The sequence below is a fragment of the Varanus komodoensis genome, unplaced genomic scaffold (genome assembly GCF_004798865.1).
Source record: "Varanus komodoensis strain SLA01 unplaced genomic scaffold, ASM479886v1 scaffold112, whole genome shotgun sequence".
NCBI classification, from domain to species: Eukaryota; Metazoa; Chordata; class Lepidosauria; order Squamata; family Varanidae; genus Varanus; species Varanus komodoensis.
The window spans coordinates 35,516-48,556 of NW_025335322.1; the positions used below are offsets into that span (position 1 = coordinate 35,516).

The following is a 13,041-nucleotide window of genomic DNA, read 5'->3' on the forward strand; positions in this document are numbered from 1 at the left end:
TGTGGCCCCTCCGCCTGCCCCGGATTTGCCTCTCGTGTTGCCAGACCAGGCCTTTGTAAATATGTGCCCCCTGTGCATGTCCAGCCGCAGGCTGAATAAAAGTGCCCCCACTCAGACCGAGCCCCCGCTGTCATCTCTTCCGGGATAATGGGTGGCTCCGGAGGGGTGGGCTCGGCAAGGGGGGGTGGGGAAGGGTCGGGGTCAGAAACGGAGCCGAGGCGTCGGCCTGAGCAGGGAAGAGACGCTCTGTGGCATCACCGTCCCTGCATCCCATGCTGAGGCCAAAGGCTTCAGGGGCCCCGGCACGCGGTCTTGCAACCTTATCCTCACAACAGCCTGGTGAGGCGGTTTATTTATTTTTATTTATTTATTAAAACATTTTTATGCCGCCCCATTTGCCGAAGCCTCGGGGCAGCTTACAACGTTAAGTTAAAAAATACGGGCTCTCCGTATTTCAACACATAAGACTGATTAAAAAGGGCCACTCCAGCCCTCTGATGCAGACACTGTAAGAGCCAAGCTTCACGGCAAGGTTTCCAGTAGAACATATCTAAAAAGAAATATATTTTGTTTTCTCTGCATACCTGATTATTTGTCCTTCTACTTCCTCATCCACATCATCAATAAAGAGTTTGAAGAGAACGGGGCCCAGGACTGAACCCCGTGAAACCCCACTCCTTCCCTCCCTCCAGTGTGAGAAGGTGCCATTGATCAGCACTGCCTGTGCCCCATTAAGCAGCCAATTTTGGATGCACCTCTTGGCTTTTCCATCTAGCCCAGTTTTTGCTGATTTGCTTATCAGAATCGTGTGTGTCACTATGTCGCCAGCTTTGCTAAAGTCCAGGCTGATTGTGTGCACAGTGTTCCTTCTCTCTATTTAGGTGGTTACCCCATCCAAAAATGACCTTAAGTTAACCTGACAGGATTTGTTTTATGTGAAGCCATGTGGGCTTCAATTAATCATCCATTTTCTTCCAGAGGCCGGCAGAAGGATTTTTCAATAATTTGCTCCAGAATTGTTCCAGGCACTGACGTCAGTCTAAATGCTCTACGTTCCCAGATTCATTTCCCCCCCTGTTTTAACGGCAAGGGCAACCTTAGCCCTTCTCCAGTAATCTGGCACACTTCCTCTTTCCCATGATTTATGGAGAATAATTGGTGGTGATAAGAGCATCTGCCAGCCCTTTCAAGACTCCGGGATGGAGTTCATTGGGCCCTGGAGGTCTGACCGTGTTCACTCCATCCAGGAATTCCTTGAGCATTCCTTGTGCAGAAGTGGGAAAGAGAAATCTTCCAAGTTGTAGTGAGGGGGAGAGAAGTTTGAGGAGAGATCCAGGAGAGGAGAAGTAATGACCTTGATGGGAAGGCCATCCTGTCAAAACCCTTGGAAGCCATGTGGAAAACGGGCAGGAGGAATGGGAATAAGAGAAACAGAGGGCGATGCTTGATGGATTCATGGGCAGGCACCTTCCAGTCCCCCAAATCCAGAGATTTCTGCATCTCTGCCTCAGGGCTGGCATTCCTCTTCTTTCCCACCCTATCTGTCTGCCTACAAAAGGGAACATAATGCTGCACCTGGATTCCTTAAAATGGAATCCGTGCCCCATATACTAGCACTGGCTTCCTCCTTCCTCTCGCAGTTCCACCCTCAAAGGGCACGAGCAGCACCATCCGGATGAACTGCTTCCCCCCTCATCTTGAGGCACTCCCAGTTGCCAGACACGCTGCTGGGAAGCTGCCTGAGAGTGAGCCAAGACTGAAGCTTGTCTACAGAAGCAAAGATTTCGAAGAAACTCTTCTCCAGTGGCTGAAGAATATCAACACCCCTGCCCTGTACTTCCTATTTAACAAAGCTCTTTCTGAACACTGGAGTCATCACAGCACATTCACAGGCAAGCTAGTTCAGAAAGTCGTAAAAACAAAGCAGGTCAGAAGGGGTCTCTTGGGCCATCTAGTCTGACCCCCCGGCTCCAGCTGGCTCCGCTCATGTAAGCCCCAACATGTGGTTGCCCAATCTTTCCTTGAGCAACCTCACAGATGGGGTCTCCACCTCCTCCCATGGAAGCCCATTCCACAACCTATATGGAGAAACTCTCCTGTCCGCTGTCCCCCATCTTCAGGCTTTTCCTTTCTAGTTCCCTCTCTGGAAAAAGGAAAAACAGCCCCAAGCTATGTGAATGGTTCGTCCTTTCTCAAACAGCTCCCGATTGTCCAGCCAAAAGAGAATTGAAGCAATGTTGCAAGCGACTGAAGCAGCTGTGGGTACTTTGCAATGTAAAAATACCCAGACAACTCATGCTTTGTCTTAAGGAATTTTGTCTCTCTGATTGTAAAACCCAAACATCAAAGCCTGTTAGAATCCTGTAACTCCTGATTGTTTTAGTTATCTGTTACTCAATCCTTCGATGTGTCGTGATGTTTTTCCTGATGTCTATCATGATTTCTCGATATTTTTGTATTATGATTTTGTGCTTCCCCATTGTCCTCGCCTTCCCACCCATTCAGAATCTCATCACCACCCTGAAATGGTGTACCTGACCCACAACTTATAAAAACCATCTCTGCTCTGGAAAGCTCATAGTCAGTTCAGAAATCTTTATGTGCAAAAGGCAAACATTGAAGCCTGCTAAATTCTGTCATTCCTGGTTGTTTCATCTTGATGCATCATGATGTTTTTCCTGATGTCTTTAATGAGTTCACATTGTTTAAAGCTTATAACTTTCATTGGGGCAACTCCAACAGTCCTCCGTTAAAACCAGCCATTCCAGCTCTCCCATTTCGGCCCTGAGGCTTCCAATACTGGCTTAGAAAAACAGTCTCTAGTTTGTGCCAATTCAGTTCCGGCACCGTGACTTCCTAGATTTGTTCCACCATCTTCTACTGGCCCATTCCCTCTCCTCCTACATTTGGGCAGTCAGAAACCTTTTTGCGCCGGGTCTCATTTCAGCCGAACTGGATGCATCTCAGCTCCTGTTGTTATTTATTCATTTATTCATTAAAACATTTCTAAGCCGCCCCGAGGCCTTGGCAAGGGGCGGCATAGAAATGTTTTAATGAATAAATGAATAAAATAAGCCGCCCTGGCCGAATAAAATTCAATAATATTAACATTTAAAATGCTGCTTAAATAAAAAGGTCTTCGCCTGGCGCCGAAAAACAAATAACGACGGCGCCAGGCGGACCTCTCTGGGGAGCGCATTCCATAACTTAGGCACCACCGCTGAGAAAGCCCTCCTCCGAGTAGCCACCCTCCTAATTTCCTTCACTGAGGGCTCCCGGAGGTGGGCCTCTCCTGCTGATCTCAAGGGGCGGCTGGGCATATATGGACGTAAGCGCTCCTTCAGGTAACCAGGACCCAAGCGTTAACCACTTCCAACATCCAGGTTCCAATCCCGTGCTTGGAATCCTTTATTAACCAAGACGGGCAAGGGTCCAAAAGGCAAGTGGTGGGACGTGTTCATCCCGGGCTTCAACGTCAAAGCTGCTCCACCACCTTCTTGAGGTTCTGTGCCACCAACCAGGTTCCATTCTGGGCCAGGGGAACAGCTCCCTCGTGTACCAGCCCAGCTTGTGCCCACATATTCCCAGTGGCTAACAAATCCAATCCCCCTTCCCCATTCCACCATCTCACCCACACTTTGAGACTCTCAGCTCCCCCAGCCTCCCCTGGCCTGCATGTAGACTGTGGGCCTCATTGCAAAGGGAGAGCCGCACAGAATGGGGGCAGTTGGCCAGTCCACTCTGGCCCAGGGCCCAAGCCACGGCCTCTCCATGGTGGCCGAGAGGCACTCCCTGACGGGCGACCTCCCAAGCCGTATTCCAGGGCCGGCCAGAATTGTTCAGCGGAAGATCCACATATGGCAAAGCCCACCTCTTGCAGAGCCACAAGAGCAGGAGACAGGTCAGCAGTCTAGATACTGATCCGTTTTAACGAGGTCAGAGAATATGAATGACGATATTAGTTGTTTGGCACAAAGAGCTGCTCTACCTGAATCCGTTTATAACTAGCTGTAACTCAGCCCAACTGACTAATCAGGCCAGGGTGTTGTTTCATGGAAAACTCCCTGTTCGGGCTGTTTGGACTTCTGTCAAAGCTGAGCACTCCTCCTTCTTTCCAAGGGGTAAATTCCTCTGCCTTTGGCTCCTGCTCATGAGGAACCTCAGGGACTGCCCAAGAGGGACCTGGCTGCCCCTCTTGCGGAGGGCAGTCCTCCACAGCCACAACCCCCCCCCCCCCCCCAGCATCTGACCGGGCCGGGGACCACTGGGCTGGCTCTCTTCCTCTGAGGAACTCTCCTCCAGGTAGGACATGACAGGGAGGCTGCGGGACCCAGCACCTGAGGGTCCTCACAAGGGTCCTCTTGAGGCCCCAATCCTCGAGGCAGGATTCAAAAGTTGGAGATGAGAGGATGAGCCGAAGCCGGAGGAAGGTTTGCGCCCAGCTGCACCATGGAGTCAATGTTGCCGAGAGCAAAACACATGCGGCATCGCTAAAATGAGGGCCAAGGCGGCACAGTGTGGGCCCCCTCAGATACATCTGGATCTACCGTACGGTCACAATAAGCCTGGCTCTATTGCACCTCTCGGTGGAGGTGAAGATGAGGAACCTGGTCCACCGAGGAAGGTTCAGTGGCCACCTGTCTGTGCTCAGAAGGTGGGGCATCCGAGAGCAGTCTTGGGTCCAGGACGGATCCAGCAGAGTTTCCGGGCCAAAGCAGCCCTCTGGTTTGGCCAGGAATGCCCATGAAATGCCTCCTGGTGCTCAGGCAGGCCTTTGGTCCAGAGAGCCCTCTGGACTATTAGGGTGGCATATAAATGCAAATAATAAATAGAATAAATAATTTGGTCCACCCCAGTGTGGCTTGGACGAGATGGACCAGCCGGATCAGTTCTCCAGGATTTTCCCCTGTCCCAGCTGCATCTATGGGATGGAATGCGGAACTTCTGTATGGAGATCCGAGTCGTAGCCTCTTTTTTGCTGAGGTAGAGATGTCGCTCCGTTTCTTTTCTTGAGTCTCATTGGGCATCAGTAAAGGGCCATGCGTTCCACAGATGCCCCTATTTGGGAAAAGGTTTTGGGTCAGGTAGAGGAGGACATCTGATTTCAGGAAAAAAAAAGTGTATACCAGCACAGGATGTGGGCCAGCAGATGGGGAAGATGAAAATGTTTCTTCTCCAGAATCCAGTGTCACCGGGAAGCTGCTCCAGGAAGGGAAAATGTTCTGTCTGCAGTCCCTGGTCCCTTCCAAACTCCAGAAAAAGTAGCATGCTGCTCATTCCTAGCCTAACCACGTTCGCTTGGGGTCACAAGCCGGGAAAACGTCGCCACAGAGGGAGACGAGAAGGAAAGCCACGAACAGAGTCAGGCAATAGGTTTTTCGCTGAACGCCAAGCATGGTCCTCTGCTGCCGCCGCGTGGCCATTCCGCAGAATGCACAGCAGTCCGCATTGCTCACCTGAAGGGCAACCTCGCCCCTTGGGCTGCGTTGCCTCTTCGAATTATCCTTTTCCCCAGCCCAAAAAAACTCACCACAAAAGCATCGTTCCCCCACTATCCACGCTCAGGGAGTTTACACGCTGAAGGTGCGCTCCGGACGTGTTGAGTTACAGCTCCCAGCACACCCACTCAACATGAGCAAGCGCCTGAGCAGGATGGGGGTGGTAGTCCAACGCGTCTGGAGGGCGCCCAGCTGGAGAACAAGGGGGCTTGCAAAACGGAAAGGGTTTCCAACCTGGGAAAGTGCCTGAGAACAGCTCCCTGCTGCCCCCTTGTGTCCAGCGGGAGGAACGGTCCGGGTTTGTCCCTTAAGGGCGCGAGGGGCTGATTTTGCCCACACCTATCATGGCGGTACACACAACGTAGGCCATTGGTTTCCCTTTCAGAGCCCACAACGTTGCCCACAACGAACACGGCCGCTGTTACATCATCGTCGTTCCCTAGCAGGACAACAATGCCCTCTTCCAATATGGCCGGCTTCGGGATGTCGGTTCTGTGCCAGTACCCCTAATGTGCCAGGGTTCGGTTTGTTTAAGTCTTGAAGGCCAGCAAGAACATCACCCGCGGCCTTTCCCCTTCAGATCTGCGTCCTGACTGATGCCCATTTACGCCTCAACGAAAGCGAGCTGTCCAGTACATGAGGCGAGTTGCCCTTACCCGAGATGCCTCCCTTCCCTGGAGACGACTGAGGGCTCGCCCACAGCAATCATGGCGGCCACGGGCGCACGGTAGCCTCGACTTGCCCCTGTGCGCGTGCGCAGAGGCCCCGCGCGGGGCGCCCGGCCCGTGATGCGCTGCGGGCGTCGATGGCGGCGTGTGCGGCAGCCGGGCGAGCCTGGGGCCGGGTCGGCGCCGCGGGGCTGCCTCCCCTCGCCGGGGGCTTCCGCAGGCAGGTGGGTCCCTCAGGCGGGCGCGGGCGCCGCGCTTCCCCGGCAGGACCTGGGCCAGGGGTCACGACCTTGTGGACGGGAAGCGAGGGACTAGCGCCTTGGTGGACGTGAGGATAAAATAGCGAGGAGGAAAACGTGAAAGCCAGTTTGGATTCTTTGAAAGAAAAATGCAGATTTAGCAAATCAGTCGCAAGGACTCTGGACAGAGATACTTTGAAGTGGGAAAATCATGTAAAATTCTTTTGGAAGAACATGTAGTTGCACAAGAAATCTAGAGTTTGATCTGTGCCTACAAATGCTTTGGCATGTATGTAATTTAAACTTCCTGCACTGTTTTCAAGGCAAAGATTGCAACGCAATGTAGATCCAGTAACTGTCCTGAGTCCTAACAGTAACAAGCAAAACCCCCGACTGAATTCTGCTTTTAAAATTTACACAACAGAGAAAATGTAAACTGCCCAGAGTCTGTGCTGAAGGCACATCTGGCATCCCCCTGCAGGTCTGGGGCTGGTCTGAGCTTGGAGGGGAGACCACCTGGGAACTGCATGTAGACACACTGAGATGGGAGAGAGGTGGGATATCAAATGAATAATCTGGCTCTCTTTCAATGCAGTCCTACTCCTGTCTAGACCACCAGACTTCCAGCACGTCCTATGCTGTCTGGGAGTTGTAGGAGCCTTTCTCTGTGTACGCATGCAGAGAATTGTTGGCTTCTTATTAGGCATTATACCTGTTGACATTAGTAAACAAAAAATGTACTTGATTTTACATGTAATTACTGCGGCGAGGATTGCATTTGCTCAACACTGGAAAAGTGAAGAACCACCCACTGACAAACTGATCCTAAAAAAGATCTTGGACTGTGCAGAAATGGATAGACATTGAAGGAGAAAGAAGATACTGATTTCTATCAAACTTGGGACTCTTTTTATTATTGGCTAGAGAAACAGGACTTCGTATAGATTTAAATCTGTTTCTAAGTTATCATAAATGGAAAAAAATGTGGGGGCTGACGTAGCAGGTCCGATGTTTCTGATGACTGATGTTGTTTTTAGTTGTTCTTTGTTTTAGGGTTATAATTTTGAATAAAACTTATTATAAAAAAAAGAATTGTTGGAGGCCACTCAGAGAATTTCAGCTATCGTAATAATAGTAGTAATTGCACCCTTAAAGTCCGGCTTTTGTGGACTCAGATGGGTCTGTGTGTCTGTCCTCCCTGGGGCCTTGCGGTACCTTAATCACAAGTGTGCTGGGCTGGCTGGCTGATGAAGAGCCAACAGTCGGCATTCGGCAGTTTTCGATCTCCTGGGCCAGAGACTGCTGCTTCTGTTTGGGGGAGGCAGGATTTTCTCCACTGCATTTTACAGCAATGGGCCTGGGGCAGCACGGCCCAGCTCAGAGAAAGCCACGCCTTCCCTTTTTACTAGATCGCAGTTTGCATTTGCCCATGGCTGGGAGCAGCCAACGTTTCCATCAACCACAAAGCAAGACCGGAAAGCGGTGCTTTGATGCAGTCCGACTCGTCGCCCACCTGGCCCAGGCTTGCTGAGAGCAGCTGCCAGTGGCTTCCCCCAGGTTTGCAGCAGGATCCTCTTCCAGCAGCGCAGGGACCTTATCAAGATGCTGATTTCTGCAACTTGTCTTTCCAGAGCCACAGAACTTCCGTATATTTCCCATGGCCGCGCACGAAAGCACCTCATTCCCCGCATCGGGGCCGTCAAAATGGCTGCCGGGTTCTCCTGTTGAGGCCGGTGTACCGCTGTCAAGGCACTGCAGCTGCCGCCGCCGGTGTGCAGGTGAGGGAAGCCTGTTGGCAGGACCGGGGTGCCAAGGCCGGGAGGCTGGCCACGCAGGTGGCGAAGGCGCTGAGCAAGCAGGTCCTCAGAGGTGCCCCAGCAGAGCTGACGAGACTTCTCTCCCTCTTTCCTCAGGCCATTCCGCCAGCGGCCACCCCGCCTGTAGAGAACGCCCTCTCCACCGCCGACGTCATCCAGGCCGTGCAGGAGCCCAGCTTCGCTGAGCTGGGCCTCGGCGCTTACACCCCAGTCGGCCTGATCCAGAGTTTGTTCGAGAGCCTGCATGTGGGCATGGGGCTGCCTTGGTGGGGAGCCATTGCAGCAGGTGAAGCAAAGGCGGGCAAGCCTGAGGGCACCTTTGCGCTGGCAGGGAGAGCGGGTCCAGGTTCGGGGTGATGCCATGCCCCTGCAAGGCAGTATGGGGCCCTAAAGGGCTTCAGGGCCTGCCACCCATCGCCCCTCTCAAGCTGGGCAGGGGACGGCCTTTTCTGCTGTGGGGCCCATTGCAGCTCAACAGACACAGTCCAAGGTCCAAAGCTGGGTGCTTGCAGTGATCATATGCCCACGACAGGCATTCAGTGATTTTCAACCAGCTTGGTAGGTTTTCTTCCTTGTCTTTTTCTTAAGCTTTGCATTTTGTTTTAATTGTTTCAAAACATGTACACCTTTCTCTATAATCTGATGGTGTAGTAGGGTAGAGATTTTAAGAAAATAATGATTCTTTTCCTTTCCTTTCTAACAAACTTCCAAGTGGTTTGTGGTTAATGTTGCCTTAAAAACAAATAGTGCTCAGGGGCAGTTTGGACAATGACTTCTCTGTTCTTCTCGTTTTGTACAGTCTTTCACATCTGCTTGTGAGGGCTAGAATTGCACTGTGGGTAACGCCGTCGTTGGAATTGCACTGCCAAGTAACGGGGCTTTCCTTTCTTGCCAAACTCCCCAGGGACGGTGCTGGTCCGTTGCTTGGCTTTCCCAGTCAGTTTGAAGGCACAGCAAGAGGCAGTGAAACTCAGCAGCCATGCGCTCCAAATTACGAAGCTGACCACCCGGATCAGGGACGCCAAGAAATCTGGGAACAATTCTGAGTGTGAGTGGGCCATTGCGGCACAAAGGGGGGCAACCACTGGACGGAAGGGTGGCTCGGATCCAGACTAGCCGGTGGGATGAGGGAGGGGGGGCTTGAGGTGCTAGCACACCCGGGAGACGAGGCTGGGGGGGAGCAGAGCAGCTGGAGAGGCGTCGTCTGGCTCAGGTAGCAGCAAGGGTGGGATCTTCAAACACGAGGAGCAACCCACCTGTCGAAGTGATGCTGGAAAGAGAACCTGATCCACACAGAGCAGCATTTTTCCATGTTTTTCCTCTCACAAGTCCTCTTCCTCTTTCCCGGCAGTTGCAAAGGCATATTCTGAGCTGGCCCACCTCCAGAAAACGCATGCCATTAACCCTCTACGAGGATTCCTCCTGCCTCTGATCCAGGTGGGTCTCAACCCTGTGGCCGAACCAGCATGTGCTTCCCACTACCTGCCCCTGAATCATTATGGGTTGGATCTTGGACTGGTTCAATGGGGCCCATAGATGCAGAGTTCCCTGCCCTTCCCTCCTGAGATAAGACCTGAGGAATTTGGTACGCTGTGGAAGGATCCCCCACGCTGGTGGAGACCTCTGTGAGCAGATCCCTTCTGTCACTGTGAAAGAGCTCCTGTACCCCCCCCCCCCCGCCCCGGGGTCTTATTTGCAGTCCTGGCCCCTCCTCATTGCGCATGTTCCTTCTCCCTCTCTCAGGCACCCATTTTCATCTCGTTCTTCTTCGCCCTGCGCAACATGGCAGAGCTCCCTGTGCCCAGCTTGCAAACCGGGGGGCTTTGGTGGTTCCTGGATCTCACGGCCGCCGACCCATACTACGTCCTACCCCTGACAGTGACGGCCACCATGTGGGCAGTCATGGAGGTAAGGCTTGGGCAGCGGAGCTGAAGACAAGTTGGCTTTGGGGGCACTCCTGTGCCTGCCCGTTTCAACATGCACAGGGCTGCCTCTTCCGGCGCCAGCCACCTGGTTCCCCACGACCAGTGCCAGGCCTCTGGAATGCCCAAAGACCAGTGGTCCTCTTGGTGCTTAGCAGCAGTACTATATGAGGAGAGGGCAAAGGGGCCTGATTCGTGGACTGCCAGAAGAGTGCTACTGAATCGTAGAACCGAGGCCGGTGTTGTGAAAAGCAGTTTTCGTTCTGCTCCTCCACAAAAAGGGCTCCTGAAGTGACCCACGTTTACTCAGCGAGGAGGAAAGTCGCAGCCCGCAAGCGTATCATCTCGAAACGTTTGGAGACGAGGCCTGTTTCAGAGCCTGCAATAGCATAGGGCATATATGGTAGCGGGGAGAGGTGGCAGCAGAAGCCCCTCTGGTCCCTCTCCTTACGGGATGTGAATCATACTTAATTAACATTCCACCATTTTTCCTTCCAACCTTCCATCCCCAACACGAATGAGAAGGCCTAGATCAGCCCTGAGTTGTGCTGTGCTCACAACAGTCCTGCGAGGTAGGAAAAGTGGAGAGCTGGTGTTTGGCCCCAGCTTCTTGAGGAGGCAGGGATTCAAGCGCACCTGGGTGTGGAAGTGGGGCTCACCCACACACCACCCTTGGGTCCCTGGGCAGGACCCAGGTAGCGATCAGAGGAGAACCCGCAAGTGCCTGCAGGGGAGGTGGTATCGCTGCCCCCCCCAAAATTTCAGAGCCCTCAGCGAGAGGCTGACAAGGACCAACTAGCAGCAGATTTAACCGCATCTTCCTTTGCTCTTCGCAGTTGGGGGCAGAATCGGGAATGCCAAACCAGAACTTCCGGATGATGAAAAATGTTTCCCGAGTGATGCCGCTCATTATTCTGCCCATCACAATCTCCTTCCCGACGGTGAGAGGACTTTTCCTTTCCTGTGCACTCCGTACAGGACACCAGGGATAAGAGCGTGGTGACGCTGAGACATTCGTCCCTCGCGTCCTGTGGCAGGTTCCAGTTTGCTCTGAGCAGATGAGCGACTCGTGCTCATTTCCGATCTAGTCGATTTAGAAGTGTGCGTGTTTCCCATGCACACCAAAAAAAGGAACGTGGGTTGATTGTGTTTGCGAGTGTATCTATACACTGAAAAAAGCCCTTTGACTCTGCATTTCACAGAATAAACTTCTGATTCTCGTTAGGTGGCACTCGATGTCTTCTAGCATAAACAGGAGAACTTTCTCAGACTGATAAAATTCCTGTTCTCTGTGTGTTCCCATATCCTATGGAATTTCCCACGCAGGAGAAGTGCAGGAAAGGGCTCGGCTGATGTCTTCTTCTCCCTCCCTCCCACACAGGCCATCATCATCTACTGGCTGACGTCCAACCTCTTCTCGCTGGTGCAGGCCTCAGTGCTCCGCCTGCCTGCGATCCGCACCCGCCTCCGCGTTCCCGTGTAGATCCAACGAGCCCCTGGTCTCCTGCTCGCGGAGGACGGCTTCATGAAGTGCCTCAGAAAGGGTGAGATGCGAGGAGACAGGCGTGCAGTGCCGGAAGGCAGCCCCGGGGGGGCAGGGGGAGACGCACGAAGCGAGCCGCTTCCTATCCCCTTTCCAGGATCGGAGGAGGCGCAGGCGTGGGGCATGGAGGGCTGCCTGGACTCAGCAGTGGGGTGGGGGGTCTTTGATGTGGAGCAGCAGCCGTCACCACACAAGGAGGGCCGTGGGGCAGGGATGCGTGTGGCTTCGCGCTGGAGGTGTTGAAAGGTCTTCCTGTAAGGTCAGGTGAGGTTGCAAGATGCCACAGAGCCGGCAGTCAGAAGAGCAGGCCGACCTCCCCCACCCATAAGCCCCAGCTCCCTACTGGGAGGCACCATGTGGGGGAAGGTGGCTCTCCAGGGTTGTGGTGCAAATTTATGGGACAGGACACAGACGGAAGAGAGCAGAGAGGCTTAGGACTGAGGTTCAGCCAGAAGGTTTGCTCTGCAGGAGGCCGAGGACAGACGGGAGGGAGCGATCCTTGCCCTGATGCGGAACCCGCAGGGGAGGGGTGGCAGGCCAGCTGGCGTGGCTTGAAGAGGGGAGAAGGCAAATTGATGGGGGGGGGGCATCTCTGTCGGCGGCAGTCGCCTGCGACATCTGGAATATCCCAGCTACCTGGGACGAGCAGTGGCGTCTGGGCCGCTGACTGCTGGAACACAAGGAGAGAAAGCGGTCGCTTCCCCAGCTGTTGTGGTTTCAGAAGACATCTGCTTGGCCTGGGTGGGACCGTGAGTCGATCCAGCTGGCCATTCTTTACACGTGGTTTTCATTCCAGCCGTTAGACAGAGCGGGTCTGGGAGGTACAGCTCTTTTTGCTGTCTTTGACAAAAAAACCCCTGAGTTTTATTTTTTGGGGGGGGGGCGGGGTCTTTTCCTTTTCCTCAGGCCCACTGCGACAGACCTTTGCCCGGAATCCTTTGCAGCAACATGAGCCCCCCACTCCAAAGCCACCGCCACGAAAGAGGCCGTGGGAGGACACGTTGGGCTGAGCGGCGACCCCAAGACCCGGCACGGAGGCAGTGGAGTGTCCCCCACCGCGGCTCTGGTTTTCTGACTTTTGACAATAAAGGACCTGGAAGTCCTTTCTCCTCCTCTGGCTCAGTCGGAGCGGGTCCACATGGATGGAAGGATGGATGTGTGAGGCAGCCTCTTCCCAGGTTTTTTCTGCCTCTCTGTCAGAAGAACTACTTCCTTCCTTCCAAAAATTATCCTTCAGAAATCTCCATGTTCATGTGTCATTTCTCTGTGAATACCGAATCGCTTTCAATCATCAGCGAGAGTGTGGATGTGCCAGCTTCCTCAACCTGATGCCCTCCAGAGTTGTTGGACTACA

The 13,041-nt window shown here is 53.3% G+C and overlaps 2 protein-coding genes across 3 annotated transcripts in view; both read left to right on the top strand.

The window, feature by feature from the left end:
• The first annotated feature begins 582 nt into the window (after positions 1-582).
• MRPL52 (mitochondrial ribosomal protein L52) overlaps positions 583-13,041 on the top strand; it is a 35,579-nt gene continuing 23,120 nt past the window's right edge. Inside the window, exon 1 of one of the 2 annotated variants that reach the window (XM_044420910.1) lies at positions 583-622. The gene's annotated coding sequence lies outside the window, so the exon portion shown is untranslated. Of the gene's footprint in view, positions 623-5,479; positions 5,486-13,041 lie in introns of those variants that run through there. The other variant, XM_044420908.1, reaches the window with a different exon arrangement.
• Positions 6,284-12,931, top strand: OXA1L (OXA1L mitochondrial inner membrane protein). The gene is made up of 9 exons (XM_044420907.1): positions 6,284-6,390; positions 8,037-8,183; positions 8,319-8,508; positions 9,127-9,270; positions 9,574-9,659; positions 9,966-10,130; positions 10,981-11,085; positions 11,526-11,688; positions 12,594-12,931. The coding sequence occupies exons 1-8, from the start codon at positions 6,304-6,306 to the stop codon at positions 11,625-11,627; spliced, it is 1,026 nt and encodes a 341-aa protein (XP_044276842.1). The 5' UTR covers positions 6,284-6,303; the 3' UTR covers positions 11,628-11,688; positions 12,594-12,931.